Genomic DNA, 24,273 nt, shown 5'->3' with positions numbered 1-24,273 from the left:
ATAGTAGAAAGATCGATCTGCCCACAGGGCAAGAAGGCTGGTGGAAAAGGAGGCTGATGATATGCCAAGGCTACAGTTTACCTAGTTATGGACAGAAAGCAGAGGAAGACCCAGAACTGGCTGCTGTTTTGAAAAATGTGTGAGAGGATAGAAAATAAAAAGCAAAGAAACTTACTGGCAACTAAGTAGCAAGCTAGGAATGCTTGGCATTGGTAGAAAGAACCCAGGGTGGAGGGGGTGGAGGAGGGGGTGGAGAAGTGGCACCCCAGAGGAAGGGGCAGGAGAACACAGAACTCAGGCCCACCCCAGGAACGCTGGGCAGGCCATTCATGCCGAACTGGAGAGCTCAGGAGGGAGGATAAGTGGAGATAAAGTTGGAAAGAAGTCAAAGGCTAGGTCTTGGAGATTCCGCTATTCAGGAATACAGTGGCCCTGAAGCACTGAAGGCTTGGATCAGAGAAGCAGTGGCCAGGATAACTCCAGAATTCTTTGTTGTTGTTTGTTTATTTTTGGCTTGCTTCTTTATTTTTAAGCAGAAACCAGAAGCGAGGCACATCCTACCACCTGCCCATGTGCACCATCAACTCCTCGCTCTGTGTGAACAGCAGGATCCCATTTAACTCTGGTATCCACTCAACCCCAAGTGACTCACAGGGAAAGGAGCCTTGGCTCAGCCCCAGGGAAGTCCTGGCAGGTCAAAGCCACTGGGGCCCCATTTCTACTTCCTGGGGGGGTTTAGGTGAGGGCATGCCAGCCAGTTCTTCCTGAGCAGACATGCGCAGTCGCACAGTCTGTTTTGAGGGAAGGGTCTGGAAAGGGTTCTCTTTCCCTCAAGAGGCCAGAAGAGAAGGTCCCTTCTGCCTCTTCACAGTCACATCAGGTCGTAAGGCCTGGGACAGCTGAGGCTACACTGCTACTGCCTTGATGGAGAGAGAGAGAGACCAGTGCCCGCCGCCCAGTCCTGTCCATCTCTGGGCTTCACAATAGGTGGGATGATAAACCTGTTTATCAAGGGAGCATGATTTAGACGAGATCTTATTACCGACAAACACAGAGGAAGCCAGCCTGGTGGAGACTGGTTAGGAGACAGGGCAATTGGCACCTCGAAAGGCAAACAGGCTCTGGACCAAGAAGTTGCCATGGAAACAGGAAGGAGGGCTGATGAGAGAGAGCCATGTCACAGGACTCAACAGGACTTGTTGCTAAGACAGGAATGGTGTACGGTAGTTCACTTAGATGCCAATCTGCCTGGCCATGAGGGTCTCCAGGAAGCTGGTAGAGCATTATCTCTGGTGTATTTGTAAGAGGTTTCATGGAAGGAAGTGGTATTTGAATCAATGGTCTGAAAAAGGAAGAGTCAGTCTCTCCCAACATGAGAGGGCAACACCCAATCACTGAGGGAACAGAAAGGCATAAGAAATGCACATTCTCTCTCTCTCTTCTAGAGCTGGGACACCCAATTCTCTCCTGTTCAGACATCAGAGCTTCGGGGCCTCAGGCCTTCAGACGCTGGGTCTTGCATCAGGGTCCAGGCTCATGGCATGGGACAAACTGAGCCATGCCACTAGTTTCTGGTTCTATAGCCTGCAGACAGCATATGTGTCATTTCTCAGCCTCCATAAGAAGGTGAGACAAATCCCCTAATAATCATCCACCTACTTGTCCATCCATTCATCCATCCATCCTTCCTTCCTTCCTTTCACCCACCCACCCGTCCATCCACCCACCTACCCATCCTATTCATTATGTCTCTCTGGAGAAACACTGACTCACACAGTGTGGGAGAGAGAAGCTTTAACTAGAGTCACATCCAAACAATTTTACTTGATACCATAAAACAGTGCTGTTAGTCGGGCACGGTGGTGCATGCCTGTAATCCCAGCAGCTCAGGAGGCTGAGGCAGGAGGAATGTAAGTTCAAAGTCAGCCTCGGCAACTTAGCAAGGCCCTAAGCAACTCGGGGAGACCCTGTTTCTAAATAAAACATAAAAAAGGGCTGGGGATGTGGTTCAGTGGTTGAGGGCCCTGGAGTTCAATCCCTAGTACCAAAAAACAAACAACAACAAAAACAGTGCTGTTAATTCATTAATCAGTTTACTGTGCTCAGAATACAGCAATACACTTTAAAGCTCACTGGATTTATGACATCCCTTCCCTTTTATAGGAAAATAAAGGTCTGCAGCTATAAAAATCTTACAGTGTACTTAAAACACACACACACACACATCATACCTCAACACAGGGGAAATGTTAGCATTTACAATATTCATGGATGAACTTTTATGGATTCAAATTCCCCAAAGAGAGTCATCCTTTATGGACTCAATATCCATAACCAAGGTATCCAAAAACTTGCAAAACTTTGGAAGTTCCACCAATGCAAAGCTCCCACAGGGTCCAGCCCACATTGCCCAGGGTTACCGTGTCCATCCAAGCAAAGAAATCAAAGGCTGCCTTTACTTTTTGCCCTCTCGCTCTTCCTAGAGGGTCGCCACCGGAGGCGGGTCCGGTGCTCATCCAGGTAAAAGAGCCGGACAAGCCCTTTGGTCCCACGCTTCAGCTTGATCATCTGAGTCCCAGACTGCATGACACTCATGCATCTTTCAACTGCAAAAGAGATCAGAGCAGGGTGAGCTCTCACACAATGCCCAGCACACTGGTGTCCAGACCCTACAATCAGAGATACCTCTGCTTCACCCCCAAAGACTTTGAGGCCCAGGAGACAGATTGGGCAGAGGTGATCTGAAAAGAGACTTGCTAAGGAACTGGCAAGTTCCTTGTTAGTTATAGCCACTAACAAGCCTTGTAGACAAAAATAAAATTCTATTTCCAGGTAAGTAAGGCATTATTTGTATTGCAGTCTGTTTTTTGGTATAAGACTGATGACCCCTTAGGTATACTAAAGCAGGTTTGCAGACATGTTAAATCTGTGATTTTTATACATCCAGTTGTAAAAGCACCTTGTAATAATGTGGCCAATGACATTGTTAAAATTGGACAGTGGTGACACAGGATTCATGTTATTATGTTTTTGTGCATATTTGAAAACAGCTAAATAAGTGTTTCAATGTAATCACGAAGCATCAAGTTTTCACAAACAACAAATGAATGAAAACATTTGTTGAAACATTTAAACTGCTAAGATTTTTTCCTTCTAGAGGGATAACTTGGCACTGGAACTCAGGCAGCATCCAAATCACTTGCTGTCAGAGGCAAAGCTGTCATTTAAACCCAGCCTGCTTTGGGAAGAACCTTGCAGAGCGGAGGCATCTGCTGTCCTTGCCCACTCCCCTTGTTTGGCAACATTGGCCCCCTTTTCCTGTGCCACCGCTCCTCACCCATTTCACATAGCTTTGGTGGACTGTCAATCACCCAGCTTCAGCTCGCAGCAACTCTGACTCCCTCACAAGGGCAGACATCCTGAGCAGATCACTGAACAAAAACCAGAAGCAGTCATTTCTACAAGAGTGCATTCAGAGAGGTTCCTGAGGGGCCACCTCAAAATACCACAGGTGTCACCAGTCCTCTCCCAAGAAGGTCAAATGATTACACTTCCCCCTGACTCTGCAAGTTTTGCAATGGTCTTCCAAAACACTCCTTTTTCATCAAATCAGGTAGAAATAGAGCACTCCAAATATGAAGTGCTAAACATCCACCTCCCCCAATGGATGCTGTTGGAAGCCACATGAAAGAAGCACAATAAACAAACTTTGGCAGCAATGGACTCCAGCTTTCCTGACTCAGTATGTTGCCTTTACTAGGAATGATGACCTGATCCAAGCTAAACCTCAATGCAGGGGGAACCCATCCCAGGTAACATCAGCACATCCCTAGATGTCCACCCCAGGAAGAGCCTTGTCCTCCCTTGAAATCAGGGAGGCATGAGCAAACAGAGTGCCAGGATTTAGCAGTGCAGGAGCATGATGCACAGGTCACCTTCACTCATCCCATCAAACACTCAAGTCACAAAAATATTGCTTAAGAAAACTGCAGGAGGGAGATAAAAGAAGGAGGGAGGGAGGGAGGAAGGGAAGGAGTGATTGAGTGAGGGAGGGAGACAAGAAGGAAGGGAGGGAGGGTACAAACAACAGGGTAGGTAAGGAATGACTAAGTCAGTCCAGAACTTGGGGCCTGGTTTAAAAGGAAATGCTAATACCTTTAGGACACTTTCCCCTTCTCCAACCTGTTACCAAGGTTACCTGACTCCTGGGAATTGTTCCTCCCTGCAAGGGGTTGTTAATGAATGCCCCCTGGGCTCCTCCCTTGCTGCCTGTACCCTGGGGCAGCTTCTTCCAGCCCTTGGATCACTGTACCTTTTGACCCACCTTTTGGTCACTAGTCAGGTAGGCAAGATAAGAGGAGGAGAAGGCATAAGAAAGGAAACCTAAAATCTATAAAAGGGGCAGGACACCCCCACCCCCTCAGGCACCAGATTTGGACCCCCTCCTCTGCGGAGGAGTCTGTCTCGTCTCTCTGTTCTATCCTTTAAATGAAACTCTTTGCTCTTACATCAGCATTTCTGGGGTGTTCAATCTTCACCCTGGGGAATGGGATTCAGCTCTGATTCTAGTTATTCGTATCAGAAGGACTTAAAGTGCTCATTTGCATGCAGAAAGCAACATAAGATTGGTTTCCCTGGAGTCTGTGAGCTTCCCCCACTACACCAAGTTGGTTCAGGCAACAAGCACTCCAGGGTGGAATCCTGAGCTGGACATCTCCCACAGGCAATTAGAGTGAGGAGTGGCATCAGGACAAAACCACCCAGTCAAGCCAAGGCCAAGGCCCAGAAAAGCCCTGGACCTGCCAACACCCGACAGCAGTCTTTAGCCCTAAACAGACAGTTCCCAGGGCAACTCCCTGCGGTGAGCAAAGGGCAAGGAGCCTTCTGGGCAGATGACCCAGAACTTAGTTTGAGAGAATGAGCATCTAAAAAAATAGGTACTAATGGCATTTAGAACTACAGCTGGGAGAAAACTCCAGCTGTTCCACTTAGGAGCTGTCCTCCATGAGCAAGTTACTTAACCTCTCTGCGCCTCCATTTCCTGATCTGAAAGAGGAATCTTGATGTCATGTGCCCCCTGGTCATGGTGAGAACTGAATTAGCTAATTCATGACCGGAAGCATGGTCTGGCCGGTCAACTCTACAAATGCAGCTGATCATGATTGAAGCCCTAACCTTCCACATGCTGGTGTCTGGAGATGGGGCCTTTGGCAGGAATTGGGTTTGAGGAAGTCGAGAGGGTGGGGCCTCAGCAATGGACTAGTGTCCTTGCAGGAAGCACAGTCTCTCCCTCTCTGTCCCTCCCTCTCCCCACCTTCTCTCTGCCACAGAAGGACATGGTAGCAGGAAAGCAGCTATTGGCAAGCAGGAGAAGAACCTTACCCAGAACTTCAGAGGTATCAGCGTTGGCCTTGGACTTTCCAGCCTCCAGCACCAGGAGAAATGAACAGCCACTGTTTAAGCCGCTCAGCCTGTGGTGTTTTTATTCAGCAGCTGAGCCAAGACACGACTGCTACAGGGTATTTTATTATGGAAATCTTCAAAAATAAACACCAAGTCAGAAGTAAAGACAGAAATAGGAGGCAAAGCCCCAGAACAGAAGCCAGGAGGCTGGGACAGGGAGAAGTGCAACCCTGAGAACAATGAATACTGTGGACAGGAAACAGGAAGAGCAGCAGAGGTGAGGGAGCAGGCTGGCCTCCATCTGGGGAAGAGAGACTACAAGACCCACAGGACGCAGGAGCCCAGGGGCTGAGCACTGTGAAGCTGTGGGTTGGGGATGTGGTACAATGAGGCTCGATCTACTGGCAAGGAAGGCATTTCTGAGCAAAGGACTGGCTGAATCGAGACATCGTTTAGGAATAAGTCTCTTTGGGAAGGAAAATAAATTGCTCAAACCAGCATGGAAAACTGAATTACTACACCATCAAGATCTCACAACAAAGACCGCCTGTGTATCTGGCACAGGGTCCTCTACTGAGTTCACACTTCCCTACAGTTTGGATAAATGTTCCCCAAAGACTCAGTGAAAGCTTGGCTTCCAGCCTAGCGTGCTATGATTGGGAAGTGGTGGGCCCTTTAAGAGGTGGGGCCTTAGGGGAAGAAGCTAGCTGATTACAGGCATGAGCTTGGAGGAAACCATGGACCCCGTCTCTTCCTCTTTTCTTCAGTCCCTAGCTTGTCACGCAGGAGGCTTTGCTCCACCATGATGTGCTGGCTCACCACAGGTCCAAAAGCAATGGGCCAACTGACCATGGACTGAAATCTCCAAAACTGGGAGCCAAATAAAGCTTTCCTCTTTTTAAGTTGACTTGTCTCAGGTACAAGTTACAGCAGAGAAAGCTGGCTAACACACTGCCACTGCTTTCCTCTCCCTTTCCTGGCTCCTTTGCTTTTCCCTGAAAGAGAACTGCTATGGCTACCACACCTCAGCATTTCAACAAGAAAAAGCACAGTGAGGCAAGAGGAGAAGCAGTTACTTGAGCTAATAAATGCCCCTTCCTGTTGGCAGGCATCACCCAGACGAACCCAGCATCTTAGAAAGTAGAGCTCCATGCCTCAGGAAGAGTACGTTTAATATTAAATACTCATTAGCTCCACCTTTATCCCACTGACTCAGCCTTGAACACCCGGTGGCAAAGACGCCAGCATCACCCACTGCTGAGGGCTGGCAGGTAGGTCTGCGGTGTAGGGTCTGAAGCCATGTGTTACTTAAATTGTTTATGTGACTGCTTTACACTATCTCCCTAATTGTGCCCCACCCCCGCATTGCAGATAAGTCTTCTGGTTAGAGTCAAATTAAAAAACTGATTTTGTCATTTTTTAATGCAGAGTAATACTCCATTGTGTATAAATGCCACATTTTTTTTATCCATTCATCTATTGAAGGGCATCTAGGTTGGTTCCACAATCTTGCTATCGTGAATTGTGCTGCTATGAACATCGATGTAGCAGTGTCCCTGTAGCATGCTCTTTTTAGGTCTTTAGGGAATAGACCGAGAAGGGGAATAGCTGGGTCAAATGGTGGTTCCATTCCCAGCTTTCCAAGAAATCTCCATACTGCTTTCCAAATTGGAAGTGTAACTGATGTGATACAGCAATCTGTATACGGGGTAAAAATGGGAGTTCATAACCCACTTGAATCAAACTGTGAAATATGATATATCAAGAACTATGTAATGTTTTGAACGACCAACAATAAAAAAAAGGGAAAAAAAAAGAACAAAGGGCAAGGTTGCTATACCTTGGTATGCAATTAAAAAAAAAAAAAAACTGAATCCAATGAACTTTTTAGAATCATCTAACCCATTTCTCTCCTCCCCAAACCTTGTACAATGGCAAAGCTAGCCAAAAAGGGAGCACTGTCGATCGTCCTTTGTAACTCATTCTAGCAGGTAAAAATCAGCAACAATGCAGTCAAACTATTCTTCCAGTCCCCTATAAATCACTTATATCAGCCTAAGCCACTTTCCTCAAGTTCCACCTCCAGGATAACAGCAGTGACCACTCTGTATAGCAGTCCTCAAGCAGACAGTAAATGACAAGGAAGGTTTCACTCCAGGTACCCCAGGGCAGAGGTCCAGGGGCTGAGAGTGGCCTGGCCTCATCACACAGCCTCTAGTGCTAGAAGTTCTCTGCCAGATGCAGATCGCACGTCACAGCAGGTACTGATAAGTGCACAGTATATGATGCCCGTCCTTCCACATAGTGGCTTTAATATTTTGAGAAAACAAGCTCATTTGGATACAATGGAGCACGTCCAGGACTATTAGGAGCAAAACAGCCACCATCCCAGCACGAACAGACTGTTTTTGCCCGTGAGCTCCAGAGCTCCAGACCTCCACGTGTACGCTAATCCGCTGCCCTGGCTGGAATCATGATATTTAAGCCACTTGGCACCCTGCCTTTTCCATCTGTATTATAAACAGCTTTCCATGTTTTCACACAGTCCAAATAATTATCTTAATGGCTGCCTACCGGAGCAGTATAAATAGTTAAAGAGCAGAGCAGATGAACCGAGGACCACATTCCTAACTTTATTACACAATTAGAGTTTTAAAACTCTTATCAGAATCTCAGCTGTAAAACAAAAGGCATAACAATGTGGTCTACAAGGCCCTGAGACTCCAACTCTGTTAGAGGATTAAATCAATCCCTTCTGGAACAATCAATTTAAAATAAGTAGAATTTCCCTAGGGTCATCAGTTTATTAAATCCCTCAAGCAGAAGATTATATATATAAACATGTATACACACACACACAGACACACACAGATTTACTGATGTATAATTTAGATGTGATATGTCACCTGTTTTAAGGTACAATTAATTCAGTGATTTCGGCATATACAGAGGGTGTAACAGTCTCGTTCTAGAACATCTCCATCACCCCACAAAGGAGCCTCGTGCCGTCTGGCAGTCGCCCCTATTTCCACCCACAGCCCTGGACAGCATGGACCTCTGTCCTGACAGATGCCCTTCCTGGGCACCTCACGGAAGGGAAATCGCACAATCTCTTGGGCCAGTATCCCTGGCTTGGCACAATGTTTTGAGGTGTATTAGTGTCAGTGTTGTTCCTTTTCCTTCTTCCTCCTCCCCCACATCCTGTTGAACCCTTCCACTGGCATTTAGGGCAAAAATGGTCCTGAGCAGGAGACGGCGAGAAAAAATGATGCGAACAGAGTGCTGAGCAGCCCCGGGAGGAGGGAGCCTCTGAGGACGGGCTTGGAGTCTCTAGGAGAGGCCAGCAGGGCACATGTGAAAGAGCAGGTAAAAAGTGTGCGACCTTGGTGTAACAAAATACTGGGATTTCTTTTCTTTTTCTTTTCTTTTTTTCTGGTTCTGGGGATTGAACTCAGAACCTCATATGTTAGACAAGTGTCTACCACTAAGCTACATTCCTAGACCTTTGCATTTTTTATTCTCAAACAAGGTCTCACTAAGTCATGGAAGCTGGCCTCAAACCTGCAATCCTCTTGCCTAAGCCTCCCCAGTCACTGGGATTACAGGTGGCCCAGGAACTTTTTAAAATATGCAAACTACTTATCATTACAAAAAGAAACATAAGAAGGATAAACCAGAAAATGATGACTCTGGTTGCCCATAAAGAAGGGAGAGAACACACTAGAAAGGTAAGGAAAGAGGGAAATCCCTCTTAGTGTCCTACTTACTTAAAATTAAATTAATAATACCATGAAGGGGGGTGAAAATAGCAAGTAAGACATATATACAAACACAGAAAGCAATCTACACACACGTGTATAGGCGTGTTTACATGTTTGTGGGTGTGCTTGTGTACTTCATATACTTCCTACCTCCATCCTCTGGAAGGGACAAGAAGCAAAATCACCCCTGCTGCAAAGGTCACCTTGAGACAGATTTTCACACGCAGAGTCATGGCCACGCCCCATGCCTGTTCCGGGACACTGATCACCAAACTGTGCATTAGCAAGCAAATATTCCTTTGCAAGAGATTCTTCTCAGCAAAAAGACACAGGGAAAATGTGAATTGATTTCCTGCCAGCCTCCGTGGATTAGAGTAAATCTGAGTGACTTAAAGGGATCAGCTTCTGTGAACAATTTCATTTCTATGTGGAAAGAGTTCCAGATGTGTCTTGAAAGGGAAAGGGAACTTTCCCAAACCAACAGATGAGCAGTGAGGGTGTGTTTAATGCTCAACACAGGCCAAAGCCTGCCTGGGTACCTGGAGGAGCTGCAGCCCGGCTCACAGTCTGTTGTGACCTAGATATGAGGCGTCCCTCAGAAGCTCATGTGTGAGACAGTGCAAGAGGGTTCAGAGGTGAAATGACTGGGTTATGATAGCCTTAACCTAATCAGTGCATTAACCCCCTGGAATGGATGCCCATAGGCAGGTAAGGTGTGGCTGGAGGAAGGGGGTCAGCGTGTCCCTGGTGGGTGGAGCCCTCTCTCTGCTTCCTGGCCATGTCCCGAGCTGCAGTACCCCTCCACATCCTTCCCCCATGATGCTCTGCCTCACCTCAGGCCCAGAGTGGTGGAGTCGGCCATCTGTGGACCAAGACCTGAAACCATGAGCCGAAATACACTTTTCCTCCTCTTCGATTGTTCTTGTCAAGTCTTTTGGTCACATTGGCAGAAAGCTGACTAACACAGAGGCACTGAAACAGGATGACAGGGAGAGGGCAGAAGGAGTTCATCCTGCTGCTGTGTGCATTTTAGAAGAGCAGGAACACCCTCTTTCCCAGCCTCAAGGTGTCTTCCTCGCAGTTCTGTGACCTTAGGAACCAGCTGATCCAACTTTCACTATGCCATCTTTCAAACACCAAGTTCCTGTTCCTGAAAGCCACTTTTAAAAGCTGATGGATATGTGGCTGTCCCACTACCTACATGAATTTTCTAGGAGATCTTCATATACAGTGTAACTGCTCCCCATGGTTCACCTGAGGCCTGACCTGGCAGCAGCCTGACAGCCGACTGTCCACTTGCAAATGATGCTCACCAACATGCAGGAGCAGCTCCCCCGTCCAGCAAGGGCTCTTGGGGAAGAGGAAGCACTGTAGCTGCCTGGGTTTCCTTTCCTTGTTGCCCAGTTTCTCTTGTAGAGAAGGTAAGAGTGTTGTAAAAGCTTTTAGAAACAAATTGGTAGCTGGGTATGGTGGCACCCGCCTGTAATCCCAGCAGCTCCGGAGGCTGAGGCAGGAGGATTGCAAGTTCAAAGCCAGCCTCAGCAAATTAGCGAGGCCCTAAACAACTTAGCAAGACCCTGTCACTAAATAAAATATAAGGGCTGGAGATGGGGATCAGTGGTTAAGGGCCCCTGAATTCAATCCCTTGTACCCAAAAAACAAAAAAGAAACTAATTGGTTAGCAGTCACATTTTAGAATTTATCTGCAAATCTTATTTATATGCACACAGTAGGTATGTTTGCAAAGTTAATGAATGCACCCAAGGGAATTTAGGTCAAAGAAAGGGTAAAATGAATAAAGAATTTTTAAAATGTCACAAGCTTTATTTTTTGAAGCCTTCCATGACAATATTTTTTTTCCTTTTAAATAAGATCGATTTCGTATATAACAATTGATTCTGTTCCATAATTGTTAGCCCAGGGAAACAAATGAAATACTAAAAAGAATCCATAACAATATAATTTTCTATGTTTTATTTAATATTATGCTATGGGGACAATGGATATAAATTAATTTTAAGTACTAAATATAGTTCCATCTAATATATGAAGAGTGCTCTACTTCAACAAGATTAGAAGTGAGTGTTACTGCCAACCTATAACAAGATTTGTAATGAACAGTATCTTTTCTAAAAGACCGCAGACCCTGCTCCATCATTTATTTGGTGATATAACATTTTACTGGATATTTGGGAATAAAATTCTCTAAACACAGTAAATACTGGCCTCTAGGTACAGGGAATCTGCATCTAGCAATGCTCTGGACGGTTGTTGCCCTGGCTGCCTGTGAAGATCAGCTGGAGACTTTCACAAAGCCCAGCACAAGCCAATCAAATCAGCCGTCTCTGGCGTGGTGGGCCTGAGTATCTGCTGTCTATGGGGTAAGCCTCCCAGGGTCCTGCAGTGCATCCAGAATTCACACCATCAACGTGGATCACCTTATTTCTTCCTGATAACATCTCTGTGAAGTTAGTAGAGACAACTAATTGCCCCTCAGTGAGGAGTGAATGTAACAGACTCTTATCTAAGGTCACAAAGCCAAGGAAACACAGAGCCACGACTTGAAACCAGGTCCCTAGGTCCCAGAGCAGTGCCCCCACTGTGTCACTTCATGTGACATCCCCCTCCAATCCTGACTGAGCCACTAACTGGCTGATCACTGGAGAGCCTTTAAAACTGTCTTCCCTCCAAATTTCTGATCTCTAAAAATATAAGAAATCAGACTTACTTGTTCCTAAGGCCTTTCTACCAAATACTAGGAGTAGGTAGTATACCAGGTCTAGCTTTTAGGAACTTAGGGAGCACAGTGATACCACGTCATGGGTATGGATGTCAAGATAGAAGGGAATATGTGAAAGTTCACTACATGTGTGTGCTGAAGTGTCACACTGTATGCCAGCAACATGTACAATTCATGTATGTTTATAAAAAATTAAATGGAAAAAAGTATGTGAATCAAATCATAATGGAATGAAATTAGAAATCAATGATAAAATAAAAAACAGAAGCTACTCCAACACCTGGAAACTAAATAATATGGTACTGAATGAAGAATGGACTGTGGAAGACATTAGAGGGGAGGTTAAAAAATTCTTAGCAGCTCAATTCAAAATAGTTAAACTATGGAACTAACCTACGTGTTCTTCAATTGGTGAATGGATAAAGAAAATGTGATATATATATACTCAATGGAATATTACTTAGCTTTAAAAAAAAGAGAGAAATTATGGCATTTGCCAGTAAATGGATGGAGTAGAAGAATATCATGCTAAGTAAAATAAGCCAGTCCCAAAAAAACAAAGGCTGAATGTTTTCTCTAATATGCAGGTGCTAATTCACAATAAGGCGGGGGGGGGGGGGTGGCACTAGAGAAGAATAGTGTTACCTTAGATTAGGCAGAAGGAAATGAAGCGGGGATGAGGAAGGGTTGTAGGGATAGGAAAAATAGTTGAATGAAACAGACATTATTATTGCATGACCAATATGATTCTATAACATACATACTCAGAAAAATAAGAAATTATATCCCATCTAAGTATGATATATCAAAGTGCATAAATGCATTCTACTGTCATGTATAACTAATTAAAACAAATTTAAAAATTAATTAAAAAAAGAAATTCTTAGAGGTACATGAGAACACTGATAAAACACATTGAAATCTCTGGAATACTATGAAGGCAGTACTAAGAAGAAAGTTCATCACATGGAGTTTACTCCTTAAAAGAAGAAAAAGTCAACAAATAAATGACCTAACATGACATCTCAAATCCCTAGAAAAAGAACAAATCGATACCAAAAGTAGTAGAAGACAATAAATAATTAAAATCAGAGCTGAAATCAATAAAATTGAAACAAAAGAAACTGAAGAAAATGACAAACAAAAAGTTTATTCTTTGAAAAAAATAAATAAAATTGTATACTCTTAGCCATACTAACGAAGAGGAGAGAGAAAACTCAAATTAATAAAATCCATGATGAAAAAGGAAATATCATGATACACTACAGAAATACAGAAGATAATTAGAAAATATTTTGAAAATTTGTACTCCAATAAAATAGAAAATCTTGAAAACAACAACAAATTTCTAGAGACATCTGACTTACCCAAACTGAATCACGACGATATTCACAATTTAAACAGATCAATTTCAAAAAATGGAATAGAAGATATCATCAAAAGCCTAAAAACCAAGAAAAGCCCAGGACCAAACAGATTCTACAAGACCTTCAAAAAGAAGAACTAATACCAATAGTCCTCGAATTATTCCATGAAATAGAAAAAGAAACACTTTCAAACTCATTCTATGAGGCCAATATCACCCTGATTCCAAAACCAGACAAAGACACATCAAAAAAAAAAGAAAACTTCAGACCAATCTCTCTAATGAACTAGATGCAAACATTTTCAATAAAATTCTGGCAAATTGAATACAAAAACATATATAAAAGGTAATGCACCATGATCAAGTGGGGTTCATACCAAGAATACAAGGTTGGTTCAACATACGGAAATCAATAAATGTAATTCATCACATCAATAGACTTAAAGATAAGAATCACATGATTATCTCGATAGCTGCAGAAAAAGCATTCAACAAAATACAGCACCCTTTCATGTTCAAAACACTAGAAAAACTAAGGATAATAGGAACATATCTCAACATTGTAAAAGCTACTAATGCTAAGCCCCAGGCCAACATCATTCTAAATGGAGAAAAATTGAAGGCATTCCTTCTAAAAACTGGAACAAGACAGGGATGCCCTCTTTCACCACTTCTACTTAACACAGTCCTTGAAACTTTAGCCAGAACAATTAGACAGACAAGAGAAATTAAAGGGATACAAATAGGAAAAGAATTCAAACTATCACTATTTGCCAATGACATGATTCTATATTTAGAGGATCTGAAAAATTCCATCAGAAAATTTCTAGAACTAATAAATGAATTCAGTAAAGTAGCGGGATATAAAATCAACACCCATAAATCAAATGCATTATAAAGAACTCAAAAAGCTTAACCCCCCCCAAAAAAAACTCAATAGATAAATGGTCTAAGAAACTGAACACTTCTCAGAAGATATACAATTAATCAACAAATATATGAAAAATGTTCAACGTCTCTTGCAATTAGAGAAATGCAAGTCAAAACTACTCTAAGATTTCATCTCACTCCCACCAAAATGGCAGCTATTAAGAATACAAATAACAATAAATGTTGGAGCTGGTGGGGCTGCAAAGTGGTGCAACCAATCTGGAAAGCAATATGGAGATTCCTTAGAAAACTTGGAATGGAACCACCATTTGACTCAGCTATCGTTCTCCTTAATTTATACCCAAAGGACTTAAAAACAGCATTCTACAGTAATGCCGCCATGTCAATGTTTATAGCAACACAATACCCAATAGTGGAACCAACCTAGGTGCCCTTCAGTAGATGAATGGATAAAGAAACGGTGGAATATATACACAATAGAATACTATTCAGCATTAAAAGAGAACAAAATCATGACATTTGCAGTAAATGGATGGAGTTGGAGAATCTTATGCTAAGTTAGCCAAACCCAAAAATCCAAAGGCCAAATGTTCTGATAAATTGATACTGATCCATAATGGGAGTGGGGGGAGCATGGGAGAAATGGAGGAACTTTGGATAGGGTAAAGGGGAGGGAGGGGAAGGGAGGGGGCATTGGGGGGGAAGAGGGTGGAATAAGATGGACATCATCACCCCAAGCACACGTATGAAGACACGAATGGTTTGACTCTACTTTGTGTACAACCAGAGATATGAAAAATGTGCTCTATTTGTGTACTATGAACTTAAATGCATCTTGCTGTCATGTATAACAAATTAGAAAATATAAATTTTTTAAAAAAGATATTCTCACAGGGGCTGGGGCTGGGGCTGGGGCTCAATTGCAGAGTGCTTGCCTGGTGCATGTGAGGCACTGGGTTCTAGCCTCAGCACCACATAAAAATAAAGATATTGTGTCCATTTGCAACTAAATATATACATATTTTTAAAAAGATAATCTCCAAGGTTTTTTTCCTTGAAGTTCTATAGATTAAGTTTTACATTTTTGTCTATGGTCTATTTGAGTAAATTTTTCTATGTGGATAAAAGTTCATTGGTTATTTGTTAAATAGTTTTAAATTTTTTATTCTTGACACCAGCTTTGTACATATTTATAGAGTATAGAAGAATAGTCTTGTGCATGTGTAAAATGTGTTATGTATCATCAACTGTTGTAGACCATAGTCACCTGCCGTGCTATAGAATAGGAAAAAGATCGTTTTTAATCTATGAATGTCCACTTGTTCCATTAACCATGTTAAAAGATGTGTCCTCTCCAGTGAATGACTTTTTTATCTTTGTAAAACATAAGTTGTCCCTAAGCCCACGTGTCTATAATTTGTTTCTGATCCCTCTTTTCCTTTGATCTCACTGTTTCTATGCCATACCACACAGTTTTGATTACTGTAGCTTTACATTAAAAATTAAAGTTAAGAAACAGTGATCTAAAAAAAGAAAAAACTGTGAAATTTAACAATAAAGTAGAAAATGGGATGCAGAATAGACAAATGAAGAAGGGAATAAAAACTAAGGGGAAGGGGAGAAGGAGGCAGCCTCCTCCCTGAGCCTAGCCTCAGGGAGCATGGTGACAAGGCTTGGTGGCTCTTCATGACTATCTCTACACACTTCTTTCCCCCCAGCAGAGTGTGGCTGCTGGGTGGCTGATGGGTTTAAGTGAATTATGAGAACTCTGTTCAGCACATTTAAAAATTTAAAACCTGATACTAAATAAGCATTGTGAGGTATTAAACCCACAACACCCCAGTAACTGGAAAGCCACCTCATGTCCCAAAGTTCTCAGCTGTCTCCTGGGTGACACTGGAAGGGACCATTTACTCAGCCCCTTCAGCAAGTTTAACCTTCCCTAAAGCCAGTAAAAATATTTTCTCTTAGTTCTAAAGAACTGTTTTTATCAAAGCCATAAAAGTATTTCTACTGGACTTGTTAAAAAATAAAAATAAGGAGTTCGCCATACAACACACCTACTTCAACAACTAATTCATCGGTTGGGTGGCGGCTGGATCAGGATGAACTGCTGCAGCTGGAGATGCACACAACTCTGAGGAGACACTCAGGTCCCCACGCAAACCCAGCTTCTCTTAAAGCAGCAGCAAGGTCCCAATCCTGGCTCTATTTAAGACACTCCTAGGCTGTATCTCCAGAGACAGCCATTGCCTGAGAATCTGCACTTCATAATAACCCCCAGGTGTTTCTGGTGCCCGTGTAGGTCTGGAAACCACAGTTGTGGGCACCAACACTGCTCGCCCTCCCCAACTGGCCTGTGGCCAGTAGATGCCAATCACAGTTCCACAGGCATGGCACTGGGCCTTAACTGGGGCCACTTAAACGAAAGAAGTAAGGGCCTACAGCTCAGGTGCACATTTGGTCACTAGCATAGAATCCTTCCTGTTACTGGCAAGCTGTTAGAGCAAGGGTTAGGAGATGTGGAATCCTGGCATGTGTGTGATCACTACCCATGGTTCTCCCCAGGTCTCCTCGGGGGTTGCTCCACGCCACCCCGAAGATCTGCTCTATCTTGCACAGAGCTGCCGACTAGAGCAGGGTGCTGGCTCACTGTGAGCCCTGAAAACCAATTCCCCCCATATCCAACTTCACCCACTCCTGAGGGCAGCTCTCTGGGAAGTGAGACGGTGCACATCCAAAACACAGACCAAGCGTTGGGCGAGGTCGTCACTAATTCACTTGTTAAAGCCCCTGAACCTTTCCATCTACCTCTCTGTCCCCAAAGGGAATGCTTATTCTGCACTCCCACAAATTCACCTGTCCCCAGGGGTGCCCAGTTAGTAACTCCAGCCCTTGTTTCCCTCACTGACTGCTGGTTTCTAGAGCTGATCCCTGTCTGCCGAAAACAGTGACTACAAAATAAGGGGGAGCTTCGCTGGTTCTGTGCAAACTGACCTAATTGTGTGCACAGATGTCCTAATTCTGTGTGCCGCTAGAGCTCTGCACCCACAAGTCAAATAACGAAAAATGGAAGATGTCACATTTTCCCTAGAAAACAATCCAGACTGTCCTTTTTGCTCTCGGTCCGATGTCCCCTGGGGGCTGAAGGCAGCAGAGGCAGCCCACTGCACTGAGGCCAGACATCTTCCAGCCCTGCTGGCTGGGACTCAGCTACTGGCATGGGCTCCTGTGGCAGGTAGTCATGTTAAGATAAACCCCCAAAAACACAAAACCAGGCCCCTGCCTGCTCTGTGCATGGGCAAAGTGCCCCCACCAGGCTTACTGTTTCAAACATCACTCATCCTCATCCAAACCTTTGTCCTAGTGTCATAGGCCTCCTTTAAAATGTCACATAACCCATAAACACTACTGAATGCCTGTGTACGCGTCACAGCCTGTGTGGCATTCAGAGTGGGCTGTATCCCAAATAAGTACTTGCAGGTCCTACAATCTTTTAGAAAAATAGAGAATCTAAAAATAGGAGAAAGGGCAAAACACACTGAAGACTTCTTAAATGCAAAGCATGCACATGTAATCAGGGCAGATGTGCCCCAAGTTCTCCATTTAGCCAATCACAGAGGAAACACAGGGCCAGCAACCAAGATTTTGGAGTCTCTCTGAATTAAAAATGATTACACACGCCAAGGTACACGTGTGTCCGTGGACACTCACATGCTTCCTGAGCTGCATGGCTGAGCACCTCGCAGGGCTAGAAGTGTCCAAGCCCCCCGCCCCCCGTCATGAGTGGAATCTCTCAAGGAAAGCAGAAAGGGAAAACATCAAGGAGGACAGGAGGAGATCAGGGAGGCATTCAGAGAAAGGGAATGTTTGACACAATGGCGGAGGGACAGGAAAGACAGTGGGGTTGGGGGTGCACAGGGGCAGCCACCTTAAAACTCACAATGTCATACACTGGGAGAGAGACTCACATGACAGGGCCAGCCAGTGGGACACTGGGCACACATTTCAGCCACTGGAATGGACTCACTTGCAAACAAACAAGCAAGGCCATGTGGCCAAGTCTGTTCTAAACCTCCCAGATTAAGGATTCCTACTTTCCCCTAAGGCAGGCGAGGACAGGGTGCCAGTGGCAGAGAATGTTGAGGTTACAGGAAAGCAGCTAGGCAATAAAATGAAAAGCCATGTGGGGCTGGCATATGGCTCAAAGGTGGAGCCTTGGTGGCCTGTGCAAGATCCAGGGGTTGGGCTCCAGCACAACTTTTTTAAAAAGTCATGGCAGATGAAGTTGGGAAGCTCGTAGAACTGAGCTGGGTGGCATTATTTGACTCCATCTGGTAACATGTATCTAAATTTAAAACAAACATGCATTTTTGGCTTTGCAATCACAATATGGGGATTTATCCTGTAGAGATACTGACACAATGAAGCAAAATTATACATATAAATGTAGATAAACAGAAAAATAGTTGTTGTATGAAATATGATATGTCAAGAGCTATGTAATGTTTTGAACTAATAATAAAAAATAAATAAATTTTTAAAAAACCCACTTGAATCAAATGTATGAAATATGATATGTCAAGAGCTATGTAATGTTTTGAACAATAATAAATAAATAAATAGAAAAGAAAAATAGTTGTCGATTGCTACCTTGTTACAAATGTTTAAAAAGAAACTGTAAATGGTCTAAATGTCCATAAGTCTCAATTAAATGAATTATGACTTAGCCATAGAATAAAATATTATGATGTTGTCAAAAGGAATACCAGAGGGCTGAGGCTCAGAGCACTTCCCTAGCATGTGTGAGGCACTGGGTTCAATCCTCAGCACCACATAAAATAAAATAAAGGTATTGTGTCCATCTACAACTTAAAAAAAAAGAAATACCATAAATCTAAATTTGTCCCCCCAAAAGATCTGTTTTTAAGTGAAAAACGAAAGTTAGAAAACACAACATGATTCTCCTGGAGTTGTTCGTTGTGCAGAAATAAACACATGCTGTCCAACATTGGGGTTCAGGACTCCGGGCCCCAGAACACAGTGCCTAGGCGTGTGAGGGACCAGCAGAAGCAAGGGGGCTTTCTGAGCTCTCCTGCCTTCTCCTCCAAGCAGGTCTGCACGAGTTATCTGAGCTTCCTCCAAAAGACTTTATTCCAGAGGTACCTTCTCTGTCCCCAGAGGAAAAAATCATCCTATCCTCAAAGACACAGAGACACCGAGAAGCATCTAACAGTCCTTGCTAAGCTCTTCCCAGTCAATCACCCTCAGACTATATCCTCTGCCCAAGCGTGCATCAGCATGACGGTCCATGAGCAGAGACAGGCTCCTCTTTGGGCTTTCACTTCTGAAGTCTCCCTTGTCAGAGAAAACTGACAAATTAGTTGCTATGTATCTATCTTGTTGAACTGTCTGCTATCATATGGGTCTCAGCCATGAATCAAGCAATGAGTGAGGAAGAATTGTTTTCTTCTTCTTTTTGCAGCACTGAGTATTGAACCCAAGACCTCACACATGGTAGATAAGCAGCTCTTATTTTTCTTTAATTTTGAGACAGGGTACTACTAAATTGCCCAGGCTGGCCTCAAACCTGTGATCCTCTGCCTCAGCCTCCTGAGTAGTCAGGATTATAGGTATGTCCACCACACCTGGCAGGAAAGCAATATTGTCTCTCTGAAAACAGGCTTGGAAATTTTCTGGCACTTATGGACTAGGAATGGTACTGAACGAGTGAAAAATGAGGGTACTTTAAACTCCCACCTTAAAGCTTATATGTGATTGAGGAATTTTCTTTTTATGAGTGAATGTTGCTTTGATAGTTCTAGTTATGTTCACTTTAAAAATGCACATAATTTGCAAGAGCAACCACAAGAAAATATTTCCACTCCTTTGCAACTCTGCAGTTTGCAAATGTGACATAGTGAAAAGAAGAATCCAAAGACCTGGATTTAGGTCCTAGGAGCACAGGTCAGTAATACAGCCATTTGGTCTGCCAAGTTCACTGAGCCAGTTCTTCCATGTGTTAAAAGAAGGAATTATGAAGATTGAGTGAGATGACATATAAAAAGTGCCCTGGCCCGCTTCTCCACATGCATTACACCTTCAGCAGATACAGGTGTCTCTGCTTTTCTCTGAATGCCATCAGAGCCCAAAAAGCACAGGAGCTGGAGCACTGGCATATTCTGTGGCACTGAGAAATTCTATGGCAGGACAATAAAACTGCTCCTGAATATTGAGGAACTTGAGTTCCTACCCACCCTGAGCAAGGTGACCTCATCCCAGCATGGAATCCAGTCTGCAGGCAGGTGACTCTATATGTAACTCTCAAGCACCCCACTCTGCCTTTGAATCACCATAACAGCTGGGGTTGGGGGGGGGGGGCTGTTGTCTAAGATGTTAAACCTGATGGCAAGCTTAAAGCAGCTCCCTCCTGCCTGGGCATCTCAATGAGGCTCCCACAGGCCCTAGTCCTAAACCTGGAGCCCCTTTCTCCATCCTTCACTGTCTGGACTCTTCATCTGAGTCACAAGCCACTCCCACCACTTCTCCCCACCATCGTGGCACCCCCTCTCTCCATGCCAGAGCCAAGGGGGTATTTTCTTTCTTTTTTTTAAATAATTTTTTTTAGTTGTCCATGGACCTTTATTTTACTTATTTATATGTGGCGCTGAGAATTGAACCCTGTGCCTCACACATGCTAAGCAAGTGCTCTACCACTAAGCTACAACCCCAGCCCCCAAGGGGGTTATTTTCAAAGGTCAACTGGACTTTCCACATCTCCAGCAGCCCCCACAGGAAATGGAATTAACCCGACTCCCCACAGAGGTCTGCAGGTCTCCTCCGACCTCCCTAGGTCTCTCTCAGAACAAGCCTCCACAGGGTCCCCACAGACTCTCTGTACTGGCAGTTCCTTCCTCTGCAACACTTTCTCCTTGGAAGAAAGAAGGTCTTACTCCTCTTGATATTCAGGTTTAATAAGGGATTTAAAGGACTGGACCTGTTCATGCGATTTTGAAAGCCCCTTCTGGTGGCCCGCCATTACAGCTGCTCCATAGGACCAAAATCTCTTTTCTCCCACACTTCCCTTGCCTGGAACAGTGCCTGGCCATGGTAGTGATGCTGACATTTCTGCTCCTGGGGCTAATGGCACCCACTGAACAGTTCTGAAGGAGCTCCCCAACTCCTGTCTGTCATTGGCCTGTGAAGAGAATTTAAAGAGTATTTTATGATTGAAAGTTGGGATGGAGACTGATCTATCTCAGGTACAGTGAATTTCAGCCTTTCAACCTAATATTTGACAGAGGGTCAATAAAAATGGTGAAAAATGGGAACTACTAGCTTCAAAGGTAACCAAGGCATCACTTCGGCTAACAGGAAAGAACACAATAAAGAGTGTTTTATTAGCCAGTCAGAATGCAGAGGGGTCAGCCAGTTGGTTGGGAAACTTTCATCCAAACTGTCTTCCCGAATCCAAGTCTCGACCCAGGTGAGTCCCCTGAAGCAGGTATGGCTGTCGGTGAGGGTCCCTCATCCACCAGGAGGAGGCGCATTAACAGCCTCCATCTTTCTGACAACTCCCCCCACCCACCCGTCTGCCCCACATCGCCCAGCTACACTTCCTTTCTCTGTAGTGAGCCACACCAAGGTGAGGCCCCATCACTGCATCCAAAAAGAACGAAGGTCAGAAGGCTTGACCCCCAAATCCAGAAACTATTGTTTCTGGATTCCAGATTACAGGTGAGTCAAAATCTTTATTCACTTCATACTTTGCCATTTACTTTCTCCAAAAAACAAGTTAAGATGTCTTAAATTAAAATTTAAACTGTTTAACTTTATAAACCACTGTTATGGTTTGGGTAGAAGGTGTCCCACCAAAGCTCCTATTGGTGCAGGAATATTCAGAGGTAACATGATTATGAGAGCTGTAACCTAATCGGTCCATGCTAGTTTGAACGCACTGACTGGGGTGGTAACCATAGGCAGCTGAGACCTCTGAAACCATGCACCCCAAAGAACCTTCCCTCCTCCAGGTTGTTCTTGTCAATTGTTTTGGCCGCAGTGATGAAAAAGCTGAAACAGAAATTGGTACCTAAAAAGGGATCATTGCTATGACTATTGTGACCATATGGTTCAGAAGCCTTTATGGCTGATTTGCAAGAGGAATTTTGCAAAGTTTAGAGATGTGGGCTGGAAAAGCTTTAAAATTTTACAAGCAGAGATTTATGGATGATTCTGGTGGGAGCTTTGAAGACCCCGATGCCAATAAGAATGTGAACCATGCTCATGAGACTTCAGGGAATTGAGTACTCTGTTGGGAATTGGACTAGAGAACACTCATGTTATATTCTGGCAAAGAACATAGCTACATGTTGCCCCTGTCCTGAGACTTTGTACAGATTGAATTTAAAAGTGATGAACTAATTAAACTGGCTGAGGAAATTCTGAGGCAACACAGCATCTGGTCAGTGGTGTGGATGTTGCATGCAGGGTTTAGTCAGGTTTATTGTGAGAAACTGGAGCAGAAAACAAAGCTAAAGATATTAAAAATTTGCAGTTTGGCCAGAAAAGTGCATGTAAAGCTAGAGCCAAGGAAGGTGTGCTTGTGGAAGAGATGGAGTCCCTAAAGAGACACCAAGTACTTTGCACTGAGACAACAGGAAAAACAGGGGACCTCAGGAATTTGCAAGATCACACCCACTGCAGGCTCCAGGCTATAGATGATGATAAAATTCTTTTGAGAACAGATTGTGGGGGCACCCTGCTCACACGAGGGCCTAGGAATTTGTTTTACCATGCTGAGCTGCACAGCAACTCTGAGCCCATGGCAGACTTGATTCCAGTGGGTCCAGACACTGCATAAGAAGGCTGCAGACCCTTGTGTCATCTATTTGATGCCAATCCTGCAGGAATGCAGGATGCTGGAGCTAAGCCATCCTGGAGACTCCCATTCAAGATTTCAAAGGAAGGTCTGGGAGGCCATGCAAAGTGTAGCAGACCCTGAGAGGATGGTGCATGAATCCCTGAAGGTGAAGTTGGAATGAAGGCCCCAGGAACCAAGAGGTGCCAGTAATGGGGACTGAGTGCAAAAAAAGCTGCTGGCTGCCATGAAAGCCTGGTCTATGAGCAGCACAACCACAAGGTCAAAGAGGCAGTACTGCTTCAGCCCTTTGAGAGCACACCTCACAGTGAGTGTCTTAGATGCTGCACATGGAGCTAAAGGATGTGTCTGCTCAACTGAGTTTTGGTCTTATTAGGGTCACATCCTTCTTTCTGTACCCTTATTCCTCCCTTTTGGAATGGGAATATTTAGTCTTTGCCATTGTATATTGGATTTTGTAACTTGCTTTTTGATTTTTACAGGGACTCCCAGCAAAAAGTTTGCATTCAGTCTCAGTTTAGACTTTGGGGTAATGCCAAAACTGTGAGGACTAGGGGACTCTTAGAGATGGACTAAAAGCATTTTGCATTGTGAGATAGAAATGAGTTTTGGAGGGCAGGGACAGAATGTTATGGTCTGGATGTGAGGTATCCCCTAAACATTCCTGTTGGTGTAGGACTCTTCAGAGATATGACTACCTTATAAGCTGTAACCTAGTCAGCCCATGCTAGTTTGAATGAACTCACTGGGCACTGTAAGCAGGTGCAAGGTGGTTGGAGAGGGTGGGACACTGGAGATGTGCCCTGGAATGGCTGTTCTTCCTGAAGCCCCTTCCTCCTCCCCTCTCTTTCTGCTTCCTGACCCCACCATAAGCTGAGCTGCTTTCATTCTCCACTGGCCCCTCCCCCATGATGTACTGCCTCACGTCAGGCCCAGAGCAATGGAGGGGGCCACTGAGAACTCAGAAAACGTGAGCCCGAAGTAAACTTTTCCCCATCCAAGTTGTTTTTGACAGGTATTTTGGTGGAAGTAATGCAAAAGTTGACTAAAACAAAAACCTAATATGTGTTTGTCCATATGAAATAAGAAGAACTGAAAAGGAAACTTGAAAATTTAAAGCCAAAAACTAGGATGCTTTCATATGATTAAGCAAATTTTTAGAATTTAAAATATTCTTTTATGGCTCCCCACAAAAACTTGCCCCAAGGTCTAGTCACAGGACAACTATGCCCCA

At 44.1% G+C, this 24,273-nt stretch overlaps 1 protein-coding gene across 1 annotated transcript in view; it reads right to left on the bottom strand.

The window, feature by feature from the left end:
* The window catches only part of PLCH1 (phospholipase C eta 1), a 215,821-nt gene that overhangs the window by 79,413 nt on the left and 112,135 nt on the right, over positions 1-24,273 (bottom strand). Inside the window, exon 3 of the mRNA XM_081302587.1 lies at positions 2,460-2,606. Coding sequence (XP_081158713.1) covers positions 2,460-2,606 — 147 coding nt within the window. The remainder of the gene's footprint in view (positions 1-2,459; positions 2,607-24,273) is intronic.

The sequence above is a fragment of the Spermophilus citellus genome (genome assembly GCF_964194105.1).
Source record: "Spermophilus citellus genome assembly, chromosome: 7".
NCBI lineage: Eukaryota > Metazoa > Chordata > Mammalia > Rodentia > Sciuridae > Spermophilus > Spermophilus citellus.
The sequence above is the reverse complement of the archived record's forward strand: the minus strand, read 5'-3'. Positions and strand labels throughout refer to the sequence as shown.